The sequence below is a fragment of the Arvicanthis niloticus genome, chromosome 22 (genome assembly GCF_011762505.2).
Source record: "Arvicanthis niloticus isolate mArvNil1 chromosome 22, mArvNil1.pat.X, whole genome shotgun sequence".
Lineage (NCBI taxonomy): Eukaryota > Metazoa > Chordata > Mammalia > Rodentia > Muridae > Arvicanthis > Arvicanthis niloticus.
Window position 1 is genome coordinate 43,069,846 of NC_133429.1, and position 18,995 is coordinate 43,088,840.

At 45.8% G+C, this 18,995-nt stretch overlaps 1 protein-coding gene across 2 annotated transcripts in view; it reads right to left on the reverse strand.

Moving 5' to 3' along the window:
- Rassf3 (Ras association domain family member 3) overlaps positions 1-15,925 on the reverse strand; it is a 76,033-nt gene extending 60,108 nt beyond the window's left edge. The window contains exon 1 of one of the 2 annotated variants that reach the window (XM_076920355.1): positions 15,852-15,925. Coding sequence is in view for 1 of the 2 variants with exons in the window: in XM_076920356.1 (XP_076776471.1) it covers positions 1,411-1,521 (111 nt within the window). In the remaining variant the exon portion in view is untranslated. Of the gene's footprint in view, positions 1-1,410; positions 1,709-15,851 lie in introns of those variants that run through there. The other variant, XM_076920356.1, reaches the window with a different exon arrangement.
- Between the last annotated feature and the right edge of the window lie 3,070 nt (positions 15,926-18,995).

Genomic DNA, 18,995 nt, shown 5'->3' on the forward strand with positions numbered 1-18,995 from the left:
AGGAGGCTCTCACGCCTGTAGAATTCAAGAACCCCCTGGTTTTCTGGAAATTACTAGGCACCTCTGGAATACACATCAAACTGGTTCAAGCTCTTTCTTTACAAGGTGAACTGGAGGAGAATATGTAAAGTGGTGAAGGACCCACAGTGAGGGAAAAACTAGATGGGGGGGGGGGGGGGCATTTCTTCCCTGATCCACAGGAGAGGTGGGGTGGGGGTATTTCTGACTTCCAAATTCATCCATTAGCGCATTCTACTGAAAATAAAAGGTCACCCTAGTAACAGAGCAACCTTAAGTCTGAGGCTAAAAGCATGATACCACCTACCCTCAGCCCTCCGCAAGGGGACTAGCTGTTGTTAGCAATGTTGAGTTCATCCTAGCCTTTCACCCTCCTCCTCCTTTTAGTTTGGAAATTTAATAGACCAAAAAGCCTAGAACTTCCAAATCTGATAAAGAAGCTTTACTTTAGAAAACGCCTGTTAAACTTAAAAGGGTTGGCAAGGACAATCTGGCCAGAGGTTCCTCTCCACCAAAATCCCCACCACTGGGCCCCTGAACGATTAGTTTCTCTTGTTTTTCATCTCCAGAGTTGACAGAAACCTCTGGTGTGCGTCTGTAGTGTTTTTAGGAGCAACAAGTTTGTTCCGTTAAAGCTCCTGTATCTGAACGAGTGCGTGACCGAGGTGGCCAGGCTCCCTGGTGCGGCTTCCAGAGCCAGAAGGCCACCGTTTAAGCGCCAACCTTACAAGTCCGGCCAAAGTGCCCCGTTTGGAAGACGCCCCTAAAAAAAATAATCCCTGTCACGATCTGTGAAACTGGCACAACTTCCCGTACTGTCTTTTCCCAAGCCACGCTTCCCACGGCACCCTTCCTCCAAAAAAGGAAGAAACCAGCGTAAAGCTCAGCCCTCTGGAGCTAAGTCTACCTAGGACGTCTGAAGTACCCGCAAACCGGACCTGATGGGAACCAGACTTTAGTGAGCACCTACGATCGCCCGGTCCCTTCACCCCGAAGCTTGCCCACACGGGGGCTGCTCGGTCACTCCGGGCCACTGCGTGCCCTCAAGCCACTCAGGGTCATCGAGCAAACTGCAGCTAGGACGGCGGGGTGACCCGGCCGTCACCCCAAAGGGCTGCTGGAGGAGCCGTCCCGAGTGGCCCGGGGACCTCCCGGCTCCTGGAGCTGCTCCCGCAGCCGGCGTCCCCAAGCAGAGCGGCCCAGGCCATCTGGCTCCGCGCCCTTCCACCTCCTTCCCTCGCCTCGGGCGGCCCACGCCCACTGCACAGGCTCCCAGCACCTTTCAGGAGCCGAAAGGGCAAAGGCCACTCTCGGCGCCCCGCGGCCCGCAGGCCAGCATCGCCCAGCGAGGGCGCAGACACGTGGAGCCAAGACCCCGAGCACGCCACTCACCGGCTGACCGGAACGGGACTTGCCCGGAGGCGCTCTCCTGAAGAAGGAGGTCCTGGCGGTGAAGAAAAAGTCCTCCGCGTCCTCCTCGAGGCTGCTGTAGCCGCTGCTCATGCTGCTGGTCCGGTTGCGCGCAGGGGGCCTCCCCGGGGCGCAGGCGGCCAGGCCGGGGTGCGGCGCCCGCCCGCCCCGTGAGGTTCCCGGCGCGCGGCCCCGAGCCGCCGGCCGGCCGTCCTGCTGCAGCTGCGGCCGCCGCTCAAGCCGCCGTCTGGTCCCCTCCCGCAGTCTCCGCCGCCCTCTCCAGGCGCCTCCCCGCTCTGGTGCGCCACGACCCCGCCCCCTTGAACCCAGCCGGCGGCCAGACAAGGCCCCACCCACCTCAGGCCAGGCTCCGCCCCCAGTCAATCATAGCCCCAGCTCGGCCACGCCCGCGGCAGGCAAGACCCCGCCCAGGTTCCGCCCCCACCGGCCTCGGCTACTGAGTCCCGCCCAGCTCCGCGCGCGCAGGTTGGGCCCCGCCCGCGTCCTCCAGCCACGCCCTCCCGGCCTAGAAGAGGTGGACCGTACGGAGAAGTCGGGTTCGAGCGCCACCCTTGCTAGGACTGTGTTCCGGAGTGTTCCTCCCCGCAACCTCCCGGAAATTGCAAATTCCTCAGTGTCTCCCCGCTACTGAGCCGAAGTTTTGGAGAGGGCCGGAATATGATGGAGAACTTTTAGCCACTCTCTTCTTCCGGCTCTGCCTTGGTAGAAATGGCCTCCGTCGAGGGGGACGAGCCACAGTGTACAGCTGGCCCCTCCCTGACCGTTATAAGTTAGCAGAGGTGGGTGGGGTAAGAGCGACTGGGTTGTGCTTATTTGAAAGAAAACATCTTTTCTGGTTCTTTTGAACTTCGGTGATAAAGCTTTCCCGCCTCCCTGTGGCGAAGGCGGATGGCTAAAGCAGTTGAGATTTGCGGGGGACAAATCTCACAATCACCGAACCATCCAGTACTTTTAATTTAATGCATTTTGTAAATGTCGCCATCCACAAGTAGCCTTACACGGTCACCTCATGGGGGGATGGGACAAGTAGATTAGACCACCCTGTTCACCCACACACCAAAAAAACAAGGTTCCCTTTGGAGGAAAAAAAAAAATCCTTGCGATCAGCTACATTTTTTAAATGCGACATTTTCTTTGCTTAGGGTCACCTGTGGGTCGTTTTCACCTTGATGTGATGGAGTTGACTTAAATCCTACTAACTTCTTTGCAAGAGACCTTGATGGGAAAGAGATTTTGAAGCTTTAAGGCTGTATGCAGGCTGTAGCAGAGGGTTTTTTTTTTTTTTTTTTTTTTTTTTTTTAGAGAAAGTCGTCACTGCTTACGGCTAAATAAACTCTTTTCTCCCCCTACTCCCCCAGTGTTGGGACTAAAACAGAAAGGTAGCAGACGCCCTCAGGCAGAGATTGCTGCTTCTGTGGCGCCTCCGGTTTTTGAGTAACCCTTTCTAGGATCAGGACTGGGTGAGTAAGCGTCACTTGAGAACCAGGAGGAGGGAAAGCTAGACCAGAGAAAGACCAGGACAAGGAAAAGAAATGGCTCCTGTGTCATCTCTTCCACCCTGGGGCAGAAAGGGGGCTGGCTAATCTGTCTTTCTGCAGGCTTATTCACACAGGCTTATTCCAGCTTGCAAACTAGCCTTTCACTCCAGGGAACTCACCCCCAGAGGGGCCTTAGAGTCACAGCCTATTTTAAAGCCCTTACATTAAAGATTTCTTCCCAGCCACAAAGCAACTGGATGACTGGAAAGCAGAGTCTGCCTTTATTCTCCTATTGGGTACAAGCTGGCTCCTGCGTACTTAGCCAAATGACAATTACTAGATGCAAATTTGTCTTCTTTGATTCTTACTGTGAAAACATTCAAGTAATGCTGTATTTTAATGAAATAACAGGGTCTTCAGTTAAATACTCCAATTTGAGTAATGGGTGGGTTAAAGATTGATTGATTGATTGATTGATTGATTATATATAATGTTCTCCCTGCTTGTATGCCTGCATGTCAGAGAAGAGCACCAGATCTCATTAGAGATGGTTATGAGCCAGCATGTGGTTGCTGGGAATTGAACTCAGGACCTCTTAACCGGAGCCATCTCTCCAGCCTGGGTTAAATGATTTAACAAACATGTTATATTATAGATAGAAAGAGTAGGGTCTCTTACTTAGTATATAATAAATCACTCCATCTGTGACTGCTTTGGGGGAAAAATATGCTTAAAATACTTTAGAATCCACCACACCAGAAAAAAAAATGTTTTGAGCCTAGTATATTGCCACTTGTGCATCCAGGATTCAAGAGGCAGAGGCAGGCAGATCTTTGAGTTTGAGGCCAGCCTGGTCTACATAGCAAGTTCCATGTGTCACCTAGAGTATACACAGAGGCTGTCTAAAAGCAGAAACAGAGATTTTTCATGTTATTTTTAAGGGGAGGAGGCTACATTACATTTTATGGATGTCAGCATTCCATCAGAATCACTTGGAGTTGGTGCCTTTTAATTTTTAGAAATTAGAGTTTGTGAGCAGGTGCCCTTGCCGTGTCGCCCCTGTGGAAGGAAGGACGGCTTTGTGCTGTCCGTTCTTACACTTTTACCTGGGCCCTGAACTCTGGCTTGGCTTGAACCACAAGCCCCTTCTACTGACTGGCCCATCTCGATGGCCTCAGAAGAATCACTTGTTTAAAAAAATAATTATAATTAGGGTAAGGGGTAGTGGGGGGGGGTAGAGCATCTTTATAAATGGGACCCTGAGGTTTTACTGCGCAGCCCTGAAGATAAGAAAGCATGGCTTTGCCAGGTGTCGCACGACTCTAATCCCAGCACTCCAGAAGCAGAGGCAGGCAGATCTCTGAGTTCCAGGACAGCCCGGGCCACACAAAGCCCCCTGTCTCAAAAAAAAAAAAAAAAAAAAAAAAAAAAAAAAAAAAAAGGAAGAAAGAGAAAGGAAGGAAGGACTAAGCAAAGTCTCTGCTTTCAAGGAACAAAAAGTAAAAGCCACATAATTATCAAATTTCTATATTTTTCACATAGCATCATTTTAAATAAAAGCTGAGTTTTAAAAAAAAAAAAGCTGAGTTTAAGATTTGGCTGGTGAGACTTCGAAATTGTAAAAACTCAAAATGCCTTGTTAAGCAGTTAGACATTCAAAACCCAAGGAAAGGGTAGAATAAATAAAATAGACTCAGGCAAGCTCAGTTTTGAAAGGGCTTATTGTCAGCCACAAAACTGAATTCGTGAGTCAGCTGAATCACCACACATTTCCCGCTGATTGAGGAGCCTCTGGGTTTAGATTTTCATTAAATGCCTGTAGAGCTTTTCTCTCCATGTTACTTGGGGAACAGGCTTGAAGGTTAGTCGATGTATACAGAGGAGCTTTGTCAGCGCAGTGAGGAAAGTGACACATGCCATACTCTGTAGAGCAGGTATGGAGGCTGAGGACTTAGTCCTGTACATGTGTATGGGAAAAGATTTTCAGGCAGAATGAAGAGCATGCGTGACGGTCCTGTGACAGAAGTGTGCTCGGCATATTCAAGTAAGAGCAAGAAAATCAATGTTTCCAACAGTGTGAGGGGAAGGGTGAGTGTTGGGAACTTTCGTCCAGAGAGTAACAGGTCAGTAACAGATGTAGGTCATCAGCAGAGGGCTTTCCTAGCATGCACAAGGCTCTGGGTTCAATCCCCAGCACTGGAAAAAAAAAAAAAAAAAAAAGTAAAAATGTAACAACAACAGAAAAGTCACTATTCTATAAAGGCTTTCCTTTTTTTTTTTTTTTTTTTTTTTTTTTTTTTAACCAGAGATTTTGAGCAAAAGGATGATAATATTTGACTTGCCTTTATAAAGTTACTGAGCAGAGAATAGAGTTGATATGGAAACTTGGGGTCTAGAGGGATGGCTCAATGGTTAAGAGCACTGGCTGTTCTTCCAAAGGGCCCAGGTTCGATTCCCAGCACCCACATGGCAGCTTAAAACTGTCTGTAACGAATACCCTCATATAGACATACATGCAGGCAACAAACCAGTACACATGAGATAAAAACAAACTATTTTTAAAAATGATATGAAAACTTAAATAAATAAAACAAGGAGGTTCATCTTTTTTTCCCCTCCTGAAATCAGCCAGCGATTTATAAGGCATGTGTGACACAATCACATCTCTGACCTGTGATTGCAGGTGACGTTCTTACTATGTGCTAAGACAGAAGATAAATGAAGACATTTATCCTAAAGGTCACACCAACCGATGACTGTTTCACTGGCTCCCATGTGACATGGAAGAAGATGGCCTTGGGACAGACAGACCAGCGCTGGAAAGACAGCAAGCACTCTTGCTTATTGGTTTCGTTTCATTTTATTTATTATTTTATGTGTATGGATATTTTGCCTGCATCTGTGTCTGTGTACTACATGTGTGCCTAGTACCCCTGAGGCCAAAAGAGGGTGTCAGATCCCCCAGAAATGGAGTTATAGGCAACAGTGAACCGACATGTAGGTCCTGAGATTTGAATCCAACCCAGGTTCTCTGTAGCCAGAGTTCTTAATTGCTAAGCCTCTCTCCAGCCCCTGTTGCTTATTCTTCTATGACATTTCCCGATCTTGGGACAGGATCTCATTATGTAGCCCTGGAACTCAGTATAGCTATGTAGAACAGGCTTGCCTCGAACTCACGGAGGTCCACCTGCCCCTGATTAAAGGTATGCTACCATACCTTTAATACAGCACCTGTATCAGGCAGCTCACACTGACTGTAAGTGCAGCTCCAGGCCATTGAACTCTCTCCTGGCCTTCATAGGCACCTACACCACAATGCATACTATAGGGGTGATATTTAGAAAATGGCGCTCAGTCTGGCTTGTTCCCAGGTAGCCACCATGTTCCCGCTGCTCCTTGGCTCTGACCTGGGCTCCAGCTAGCTAGATGCACAGGCCCTGGCACCCACGAGACAACAGCGTGGGGGATGGCTCTGTCAATCCCCCACGCTGCATCCACAAAGCTCAGCTGAACCCCAGACAATATCTGCCACCTCACAGTACCCGGTAGAAATGAGACTCTTAAAGCTTAATGATTATCTAAAGGATTTATATATTTAGAAATGCTCAATTAAGATGCCCACACAATTAGAGTTGTTACCCAATATCTAACCTTTTTTTGTTTTGTTTTTGTTTTTGTTTTTGTTTTTGTTTTTCAAGACAGTGTTTCTCGGTGTAGTCCTGGCTGTCCTGGAACTCACTCTGTAGACCAGGCTGGCCTCGAACTCAGAAATACGCCTGCCTCTGCCTCCCAAGTGCTGGGATTAAAGGCGTGCGCCGCCACCACCACCTGGCCAGTATTCAACCTTTTGATAGAAGTTGCTACCCAGGACAGCTTTCGACCCATCCTTGGTTCTCCATGGCTGATAGCCTCCTTCTTCTCCTTCCCTTCCTCTCTTTCTCCCCTCCTCTTCCTCTATTTTTCTCTCAGCTCTACCTCCTCTTCTACTGCCTAATCACTAAGCTCCACTGTGAATACAATGTAACAGATTAAATATCCTGCTACACATACAGGTATATATAGCTAAAAATAAAAATGTTCTTTTTCATAGAAGTTGATTACTTGACAGCCAGAAGAAAACCATTTAGGATAGCCTTTCTGGTACCATCGGTGTCTCTTTGGGTTGATCAGTCCCCATGGTTGCCACTGTCACTCAGATAACTTCCATTGTGTTCATGACAAAGATAACAATGTAAGTGAAAGGCAGGGTGTTTGGTGGGTCACACCACCTCATCAATCACACATTTGAACCCAGTCCTCCTGATTCCCGAGCCTACACACTTAAACACCAAACATGACCTGAACGCTCATGTGTTAGGTGAAGTTAGACCCATTCCACATTTAGAAAGTAGGAAAATAACAGTACTCATGTTGCAGCCTTCTTCCAGATTAAGTCCAATAAGGCAGGAAGAACTCAGCACGTAACAGCTCAGGTCCCGCTAGCACGTGAAGACGGAAGCTCCATATTTGTTCAATCTCGGGACACAGGAAGATCATGTGCTACACATAAGTCTGAGGCTTCCTGAGTTGATAGCACAAGATGGAAGAGGAGGAGGGGAAGGAGGAGGAGGAAGAAGAGGAAGAATGAGGAAGAGGGGAGGAGGAAGAAATGAAGGAGGAGGAGGGAGAAGGAGAAGAAGAAGAAGAGGAAGAGAAGATGAAGAAGGTGCTCCATGTGCTCATGGGTGGCCTCTCTCTCTCTCTCTCTCTCTCTCTCTCTCTCTCTCTCTCTCCCTTTCTCTGTCTCTACTATTCTCTTAACTCCTTTCTCCATGCCCTGAATAAACTCTATTCTAAACAAGAAGGAGAGGAGGAGGAGGAAGGGGAAGAGAAGGAGAAGAAGAAGAGACTTTCTCATATTAATCCAACAAAGCCGGGTGGTGGTGGCGGCACACGCCTTTAATCCCAGCACTTGGGAGGCAGAGGCAGGCGTATTTCTGAGTTCGAGGCCAGCCTGGTCTACAGAGTGAGTTCCAGGACAGCCAGGGCTACACAGAGAAACCCTGTCTGGAAAAACCAAAAAAAAAAAAAAAAAAAAAAAAAAAAAAATCCAACAAAACTTGGACCTACTAAACTACTAAACTAAACTGAAACATTTCCGAATGATGCCCACATGCTGGTACTCTGGTCCAGTAGATCCTACTATAGCTTCTGCATTGCCTCATCACCAAGTAAGATTCAGCCCAGGGAAAGCACTCACCTGAGTTCTTAATCAGTTGCCTTCCCTCCCATACCTCACAGCTCTAAGTAATAACTCATCACCTGATAAATTCCTCATGGCCTTCAAAAGATAAAGAAAATGCCTCTGGTTAAAGCACTCACTGCTCTTTAGAGCACCTGGGTTCAATCCCAAGCATGGCAGCTCACAATCCATCTATAACTCAAGTTCCCAGGGATCTGACCCACTCTTCTGGATTCTTTGAACACCAAACATGCATATGGCACTCAGGTATGGTGGTGGTTTGAATGAGAATGGCCCCCATATGCCCCTATGTTTGAATACTTGGTCCTCAGTTGGTGGGACTGTTTGGGAAGGATTAGAGGTATGGCCTTGTTGGAGGAGGAGGTGTGTGTGTGTGTGTGTGTGCACATGCATGCTTTCTCTCTCTCTTTCTCTCTCTCTCCTCCCTCCCTTTTCCCTCCTTCCCTCTCTGCTTCTTGCCTGTGGATGAAGATGTAAATTCTCACCTGTTCCTGCCATCCTGCCTTTGCTCCACCATATGGACTCTAACCCTCTGAAACCATAAGCCCAATTAAATGTTTTCTTTATAAGTTGCCTTGGTCATGCATGGTGTTTTGTCACACTAATAGGAAAATAATAATAGGAGAGAGAGAAAGGAGGATAGGACTCAGAATATTCAAACTACATATATACATACATACATACACATACATACACACATACATACATACATACAATGTTCTATTGCTGCACCAGACACCATGACCACAGAAACTCTTAGAAAGGAAAGCATTTAATTGGGGCTGGCTTACAGTTCAGAGGTTTAGTCCATTATCTTCATGGCAGGATACAGGGTGGCACAGAGGCACACATGGTGCTGGAGACGGAGCTGAGAGATTAGGAAGAGAGAGACACTGAACCTGGCATGAGCATTTGAAACCCCTAATGACACACTTTCTCCAACAAGGCCACACCTCCTAATCCCCGTCAAGTAGTGCCACTCCCTAATGACCTATGAGCCCATGGGGAGCATTCCTATTCAAACCACCACAGGCCTTAAACTTAGGTCATGGCAGTCAAGAGGATTCCCACAACTCTGTGAAAAAATACAAACACAAATGGATGTCTGTCCCTATGAGAACAGCTCCAAGAAGGTCCAGATGGATACAATGCAGATATGATCTTGGTCTGGGCACTGTGGGGTTTCTACGTATGTAGAAGCAAGAAGGAAAATCAGCACTTCTATGTCTAACAGTTCATTTCCCCCAAGGTAATATAAACAGAGATAGAGCAAAAATATTCCAGAATAGAAATAAAGGTAAGGGAACCGGAGAGACGGCTCAGCAGTTAGGAGCCCTTGCCACTCCTGCAGAGGACCAGGGTTTGGTTCCCAGCACCCACACTAAATTACACTACCTGTTACTCCAGCTTAGGGGACTGAACCCCTTTCTGACCCCCTCAGGCACTGTGCCATGTAGTGCACATACAGACAAGCAGGCACACACAAACAGTACAGTATCTTAAAGGCATTTGGGCTGAGGAGATGACTCAGTGGGATAAGTGCTTGCTGTGTAAGCATGGGGCTCCAGGTTCAGTTCCCCAGCACACACATCAAAAGCCAAGTGTGACAGATGGCATCTGTAATCCAAGGACTGGGGGGCTGAGACAGGAGGCCCTGGGGGCTCACTGGCCAGTCTAGTCAAATCAGTGAGCTCCAGGCTTATCAAGAGATCATTCTGCCCCAAAATAATGTGTTCTTATTGGTCATGGTGGCAAAAACCTTTAATACCAGCACTCAGGACCCAGAAGCAGGTGGATCTCTATGAGTCTGAGGACAGCCTGGTCTACATAGTGAGTTACAGAACAGTCGGTGCTATATAGTAAGACCCTGCTCCAAAATAATAATAATGATGGTAATAAAAATAATAATCCTAGTAATAAGGTAAGCATGATATATACCTGATATTGACTTCTGGCCTCTATGCATGCATACACACTCCTGAACACACATGTGCAGTGCACTTGTATATAACACACACATACTAACCCACTGGGCTCTAAGATGCTCACTGGTAATTCCACTTACCATACCTATGCCAGGTCACAGCTGAAAGGAAAGCCAATCAAAAAAAAAAAATGAGTGCACACATGATCCATAGAATTACAGCTTCTCTCAGAAAGCGAAACCACACCAACACTTAGATTATTTTGGCAAATATAAAGGATTCTCAGAAGTCCTGAGGGCTGTTCATCAAATAATTGGAGATTTTACTAGGCGAACACACTTGGATAAACACACTTTGATTAGGAAAGTACTTTGATTTTTGACACTGGGTCTGATTGGGTATCCTAGCCTGGCCTCAGACTCATCAGACAGTTAAAGATGGCCCTGGATTCCTCTTCCTCCTCTTCCTCTTCCTCCTCTTCTTCCTCCTCTAGCCCCTCCTCTTCCTTCTTTTCCTCTCCTCCCGAAAGCATCTCACTATGTAGCTCCAGCTGTCCTGAAACTCACTGTGTAGACCAGGCCGGTGTCATACTCACAGAGACCTGCCTGCCTCCTGAGTGCTGGGATTAAAGGTGTGAGCTACCACACCTGGGAACCCTGAACTTCTGATCCCGCTATGTTCACCTCTAAGTGCTGGGATTATGAGGTGTGCCACCATGGGTCATCTATGTGGTGCTGGAGATCAGACTGCTGACACCTCATGCTTCCAGGTAAGTACTCGACCAACTCGGCACTGTCTCCAAGCCAGTACCAGTTTATTCACCCACAACTGAAGAAATCCTATAGAAAGGGGGAAATGTAAAGTAGCTGCTTTTTTTTTTTTTTTCAATTTCAGAAACATTATCTTTAAAGAAGGCCTCTTGGATAAGGAAAGAAGTTTCACTAAACATTACCTGAGCTCTTACTATATACTAGATACTATTCTAGAACTTTGATCTGTAGAAACTCACTGACACCTTATTAACTTCCCAGTGACCCTGACCAAAAGGCAGTGTGTTCAGCCAGGAATGACAGAGTTATCTTCACACCTGAGGTGACCTTCAAACCACTGTGTACTTGGCCTGTGGAGCCTGGTCACTTGAGTGGAAGAGTCAGCCAGCCTTAAAAAAAAAAAAATCCAGGTTTCTACCGCCCACAAATGATTTACTAGGTATTGACTTAATGTCTGATGCAAGACATGTTGCATTAGTGTGAGGGGATGAGAAATAGGTGCTATTCAGATCGGGTGAAAGGGGCGAGATGGCTCAACAGGTAAAGGTGTTTGCCACCAAGCGTAGTGGCCCGAGCTTGCTCCTCCTCTGACCTCCACATGAGCGCTGTGGAACACATGCACACAAGCACAGATCAATAAATATAAGGTTTTTTTTTTTTTTCTTTTTTAAGTTTGTGGGAAAGAAAAAAAATAATTTTATTCAGCTAACTGGGGCACTGAACTTCCCAATGTCTGTTGGTTTGTTTATTCATATAAAGTTTTCCAGGCTGTCTCTGAATCTGTGATTCTCCTGCCTCAGCCCTTTGAGTGCTAGAATTACAGCTGTGTGCTTAGCCTGGCTTTCCAATACACTAACTGGTCCTATTGTAAGTCACTCTCTCCCAGTCTATATGCACCTGCTAAAAGCTGTTAGCTCCCCTGATTCTGGCCAGGTAGGGTGATTCTGATTTTTTTTTTTTTTTTTTTTTTTTTTTTTGTCCTGGGATATTTGTCAGAGTTACGGTCCATTCTGAGAGCAGGGCATTTACTGCCAGAGATAACTGTGAAACACACGGGGTCGTCAGGTAGACGCCACCATCCACAGAGTCTATCTCAGTCCAACAGCTTCAGGTAAACAGACAAGTTTTTGTTTTTGTTTGGTTTTGGTTTTGGTTTTTTCTTTGTGTAGCCCTGGCCATCCTGGAACTCACTCTGTAGACCAGGCTGGCCTCGAAGATCCACCTGCCTCTGCCTCCTGAGTGCTGGGACTAAAGGTGTTTGTTACCACCCGGCTAAACAGACAAGTTTTTCTGAAGATAAGCATTCCTTGAGAGTTCATGCTGCCTTTTTACTTATTTATTTTATGTACTTGAGTACTCTGTAGCTGTCTTCAGACATACCAGAAGAGAGCATCAGATCCCATTACAGATGGTTGTGGGCTACCATGTGGTTGCTGGAATTGAACTCGGGACCTCTGGAAGAGCAGTCAGTGCTCTTAACCGCTGAGCCACCTCTCCAGACCAATGCTGCCTTTTTACAAGGAGTGGGATCACCGTGCCTACAGATTCTGTGAAGGCTGCCCAGGCACTGCTCAAATTGAGCAGCAGAAATCATCCACACCCATGAGGAGGAGCCTGGCTCGGGAGGCAGGCCAGCAAGGATGCTCTGCATGGCTGCTGTGCATCCCTGTGTGTCAGAAGCATCACTTCTTTCAATATTTCCCATAGAACAGGGGGAACTGGGTGAGACATAAAAGACATGTCAAATTAGCACCTGCCTTTTAAACCCTTGTAATTTAGCTGGGAAAAACTATATCATAATGGCAGATGGTCTGTAATTGGCCAATCAATATGTCCTTTAAAAGTCTATCAAGATATAAACTAAAGATCAGAAGAACATGATAAGATTCGGTCTAGGAAGCCTTCGGAGGAGGTGGTGGCTTTTTGTCTAAAATGAGAAAGACAGATGGGAAAAGGGTGGTCGCTTGCAAAAACAAAGTACAAGCCGCGTGCACACAGAATGTAAGACTGGGCAGAATTAGGAACAAAATCGTGAAGGGTTTGAGTGTGCGCTGAGATACAGAGTGTGCTTAATGTATGGAAGGGTCTGGATTCAAATGCCAGCACAGAGAAGGAAGAGAAGGAGGGAGAGACAGGAAGGAATGAGGAAAGAAGAAAAGCAGTTATTGAAAAGCCAGAGGTGGTAGCATTTGTACATAATCCCAGCAACCGAAGAGACTACAGCAGGAGAATGAGCTGAAGAATAGTGTAGACTATATAAGGAGTTCATGGTTGACCTGGAACTTACCACATAGACTAAGCAGCCATCAGATTCATGGAGATCCACCTGCCTCTGCTCCCCAGTGCTGAGATTAAAAGTAGTACTTTCAGAACACCTTTAATCCCACTCCAGAGGCCGAGGCAGGTGGATCTTTGTGAGTTAGAGGCCAGCCTGGTCTACAGATCAAGTTCCAGGGCAGCCAGGAACACAGAGAAACCCTGTCTTGAAAAACCAGAATACATACATACACACACACAACACACACACACACACACACACACACACACACACACACACACACATATAAATAAGCACTACTCAGTCACCCAGGCCCTAAATCACACTCTCAGCCCCTGTTGAAAATTTTAAAATCATTATAGAAGAGTCGACAATACATGTCTTGAGCGAAGGTCTTGAACATACACTGAGGAAGTAAGACTTTCTCTACCAGGAATTTGGAAAGAGTCAGGACATGTCATGCAGAACTGTTATGGGCCAGTGGGTGAGGGCTGTGTTGAAAGAGCACAGGACAGGAGCAGACAGAGAAGCTCTGCCCGGAGCTTGGGTAACTTCCCTTGTTTGTGACAGCAACCTACAGTGCGGAGGATGGCTTCGAGGATGGCTTCGGGCCGGCCACTGGGAAACGCAACTCCAGGTTCTTGGCCTTTGCTAATTATTAGCTGATGCCGTCAGAAGCAAACTTCCTTTTTTTAAAAAAAAAAAAAAATGTGAGAATGTGTGCAGCAAATCACAGAGGGAGGGAGGGAGCAGGAAGGAACGGGGCCCTTTCTAAAGAAGTTAGGTAGGCTTGCTATTTCTAACATGCCTCTAAGAGGGATGACACGTTCGCTCCAGAATATGCCACTCTAAAATATGCTGCCCTGGTATGAGGATTATTTTGAGCTGAATGTGATTGAAGAGCGGCACACTCAAGGGAACGTCTAAAAATAGAGGGTACAGTTCTCTTCTCCTAAGCCTGGGCTGTAGCTTAGGGCTGTAGCATGCCTGCCCTTAGCATGTGCAGATCTGTTGGTTCAATCCCTAGCAATGTAATAGACACAAAGGAAATTTCTACTTATGAAACCTTTCTCTTCTCCTGTACCAGGAAGAGAAGGATAATGTGTCTGTCTGTCTGTCTTTCCTTTTCCTTCTTCCCTTTCTTTTGTTGTTGTTTTTTGAAACAGGGTCTTCTGTATTCCAGAAAAAAAATTATATGAATGATAACAATACATCGTGACTACTCCCGCCATGTATATTCAAGCTTTATAATATATTTGTTTTCAGTACAAAAGAGGCTGTGTATGCTGCTCAGAGGCACAGAGGCTGCCTAGCTTACACAAGGCCCCGGGGTCAGGCCCCAGCGCCGCAAAGCAAATGAAAGTGTGAAAGACAACTATGGAGTATAAGAAATGCTTACATTAATAGTTCTCACAGCCATAAAGAAGATAGAGTGGGCGGCAAAATATAAGAGGCTGAGGCAGAAGGCAAACACCAGGAACTGTTTCAAATGTTTATTATGTATTTACATGTGTGTGTCTATACATGTGTGTGCACATGCCTGAGGAGAAGAAGGTTCTAGATCCCATGGAGCTGAAGTTCCAGGCCCTTGAGAGCTCCCCAAAGCGGTTGCTAGGAATGGAACTCGGGTCCTCTGGAAGAACAAGTGCTCTAAAGAGTTAAGCATCTCCCAACTTCAGGAACTGTTCGAAACCTTGATGGCGGCCGAGGTGGATTATCCAATTGTTTGTTTGTATGTCAGGCTTTGCTGAACTATACCCTGCAAAGGATGACATCTGCCGTGTAGAAATGACACAATGTTTTTTTTTTTTTTCGTTAAGTATTTTAAGTCTAGTTATATGGTTCACACTGGCCTTGAACTTGTTCTTTCTGCCTCAGCGTTGCTAGTGCCTGTGTGCTAGGATTACAGCGGGTACCACCAGCTGGTACCACTATTTATAGCAATCAGAGAGTACTAGCTTAGCATGCATGGCATCCCCCAGCCCGACAAAAATAAAAATAGAGCCACAGGATGGCTTAGTGGGTAAAGGCCCTGAGCTTGATGATCTAAAGTCATCATAACCTCATAACCCAATAGTAGAAAGAGAGAAATAATCTCACGGGTTGTCCTCTGATATTGATACGTGAGCCGTGGCAAAACACACACTAAATAAAATATAATTAAAAATTTTAAAGTTATAGAATGAAAAAAAAAAGCCAAAATATCCATCAGCTTGTCAATTGGTTTAAATAAATATTATATAACCATAAGAAGAAATAACAACCATCTCCATATGCTGATGCTGGCTTTACTTCAAGAAAGAGCCTTTTAAAAAGCTAGGCAGTGATGGCGCTTGCCTTTAATCCCAGCATCGAGAGGCAGAGGCAGGCAGATCTCTGAGTTTGAAGCCAGCATGGTCTACAGAACAAGTTCCAGGACAGCCAGGACTACATAGAGAAGCTCTGTCTTGGGTCAAGGGGACTTATTTAAAATTCATGTGGTGGCATTTATCAGGAGGACAAAGTTCAAAGACACCCCTGGCGACACAGTGAGTTTGAGGCCAGCCTGAGACCCATCTCAGAACAAAACAAACAAAACTGAAACAGCATGGAACAGTGTCTGTAGTGGGAGAATAAAATATACAACCTCAAATATATCTCAAATATATTTCTCTGGATATTCAGAGAAACCACATTTCACAGTCATAGAAAGAGCTCTGAAGAACTAACCTTTTATAAGAGAAATCCATATCTGGTATGCATCAGCGGTCAGTGCAGGTACAGGCTTGCCCCTCTTCCTTCTGAGGAGGAACTTTAACCCCAGGGAAGAGGACACGTGATCTAGACAGATGACCACAGGTGACTGTCCCTGGGAGAGTTCATCTGTATAACAGCCACTGTTGAATGTTACCTCCAGCCCCTGTCTTCCACAGACTATTTTCTCCCTTTGTCTCAGAAACCCCTGTAGCTCTGAGCTCCTCTCTGAATTTAATAACATCTCTGCTTACATATTAGCTATTTGGAATTGTGCATGCGTGTGGGGGGAGGGGATGCCTGTGTATCTAAACCTAGGTCCTTGAGCATGCTGAGTAAACTCTACCACTACATCTGCAGTCCACAAAGCCTCTTTTCAAAGAAGCCACCACGTGCAGGTCAGAGGACAGTTTGTGGGAGTTGGTTCTCACCTCTCCCCAGGAGGGCTCTAAGGATTGAACTTCCGGTGGCCAGGCTACTTAACTGGTCAGGCTTGGCAGCAAGCACCTTCGCCTGCTGAGCCAGGCTGTGTGAGCTTTTTAAAATAAAACTTTGGAAGAGGAGATCACAGCCCCTCACGCCACTTGATCTGGGTGAGATCAGACCCCAGGCAAAGAAACACCGGAGGCACCACTTTCATCTTCAAAGTTCTTTATAACATCTTAAAGATAGGGCTTTGCTGTGTCATTGAGGGGTACTCCCGCTAATGGCTGCATCTCCGCACGGAGAAATTAAATAGCAGAGTATAGTAATGACAGCTCCCTGGGTCTTGGGCCATGCTTTTTAAAATGCTTCCAGCACTTTCTCACTCTCACGTACTTATCTTAGCCTAAAGGGACTGTAATTACTTCCTCTTCACAGGTGGGAAAATGAGTGCTGCCAAAGATAAGTCTATCTCCCCATCACTGCCAAACTAATACTGACACTCAAGTCACAAATAGACTAACGTGAAGGTATGGGTGTGGAGCTTGTATTCCAGCCTTGACTTCATAGGTGGTTCTCTTTAGAAAGACCACCTGCAAACCCTACATTTTACACATAATGAACAGTCTAGAACGAGTAAAAAGCCTCTTAGTATTTGCTTCCCGTGGTCCTCTCTTTTTGTGAAATGAAAGGTGTCTCTTCCCCTTTTCTTGAAAGGCAAACTTGTGTCTACAAAGTAATTACAGGGAGCACAGTGCTTACTCAAGCTGTGTGTGTACACAGTCTTGGCCTCTCTTCCTCCCATAGAGATTTGAACTGCTAGGTTAATGCTTATGATATATCAGTCACATACTAGTACAGAGGAAGCAGATGTGTCAAGAATATTCTTTTTAGGGCTGGAGAGATGGCTCAGTGGTTAAGAGCACCGACTGCTCTTCCAGAGGTCCTGAGTTCAATTCCCAGCAACCACATGGTGGCTCACAACCATCTGTAATGAGATCCGATGCCCTCTTCTGGTGTGCATGAAGACAGCTACAGTGTACTCATATACATAAAATAAATAAATCTTTAAAAAAAAAAAAAAGAATATTCTTTTTAGGAAAACAGGCTATAGATTGTAAGCAGAATACACTAATGTTTCATGTCTGTTCCCATTGGTGTTGGGGGCCTTAACTATAGGACTGTTGTCTTTAATATTTACTTGTAGAGGGACATCTTTGAATACATATAATAATGAGTTTTATTGTTTTGTTTTGTTTTTCTGAGAGTCTCTCTGAGACCAAGCTGCAAAGACTCCAAAACCAGACCAGCTTCTGGAAGAGATTTACACCAACTGAGTCATTCGGAAGGGACACTCCAACTGGTTGAGCTGCCTGCAGGGTGTGCAATGTGCTCCAGGTTCCCAGCTTATATGAGCAGTCACCTGTGCTGGGATGAGCTTAGGTGATGCAGCTGTCACTGAGTCATTTCTGCTCCTGTAAGTGTCCCCAATAAAACTCATTACTTCACCAAGTTGGACTTTGGTGGTATTCGTACTTTGGTCTGTCACAGGCTCCCTCACTGGGGTGTGTTGCATCTCTCCAAGAAAAGTTCTGTCACACAACAAAGTTCAAGGCTAGCTTGGTCTAGAGAACCTGTTTCCTCAAAACCAAAACAAGCAAAACAAACAAACAAAAAAGAAAAAAAGAAAAAAAAATGACCAGAAAACCCATTGGTTCACTTTTCTACCCAGATCCTCAGAACAGTAAAAACCCAAATATAAAGAAATTATTATTATTATTTGTGATTTGCCAGTGTTTCCTCTTTATTCTCCCCAACCTCTTGAGCAGAACTTGGACTAACACTTTTTCCAGATGTTGTCCCCCGTGAGTAGGTTTTGGGGGAGAATAGGGACCTGCAGACACAGAGGGATGTCAATTAGTCAATACCAGCCTCCAGCCAAATATGATCTTGAGAAACACTGAGTTGCAAAACCAATGTCCGTGAAAGAAGTTCAGCAACAACAAAAACAAAACTGCTACATCATCTCTCTTCTTCCTTTCTTCCCTGTCTGACTATGAACTCCCTGGTTAACAAGGAAGGGTGCAGAGATGACAGGCGGCCACTTCCACCTCTGGCAATAGTTTCAATTTTCTATGTTTTTGCTGTTGATGTTTTGTGTTTTGTGTTTTGTTTTTCTTGGTAGGATTTTACTTACTGGAGCCTAGACTGATCTCAACCTTCCTCTGTCTCAGCCTACTGAATGCTAGGGTTAAAGATGTGAAGTTGCTGGCTGTCTTTTTTTTTTTTTTTTTTTTTTTTCCTTCAGTTCCTTGGTAGAAGTGTGTGGGATCCTAAGAGCAAGTCAAGGGCCTGGGATCTTAGTATAGAAGCCACAGGTGTGGAAACACAGCATCCTGGAGAATACCAGTAGATCGCAGCCTGTGTCTTTGAAACATCTCTTTTACTCCACAAGGGGCACAGAGAGGGACATGGTGACAGCAGTAGGCTCAGACACATTAATCCTGCAGATGGGTATCTACTGTCTAACCCAAGGCTTTTAAATTAAAGAGTTCACTTTACCATCCACATGGGAATTCTCTGGCTAGGCAGGATGATACTTTATACATAAATTAGCCACCCTGGGTCATTCTCAAATTATTACTCCCTGCTTCCACACGTGAAGCTGCTGCCACCACAACAAAAGAAAAAGTGTGG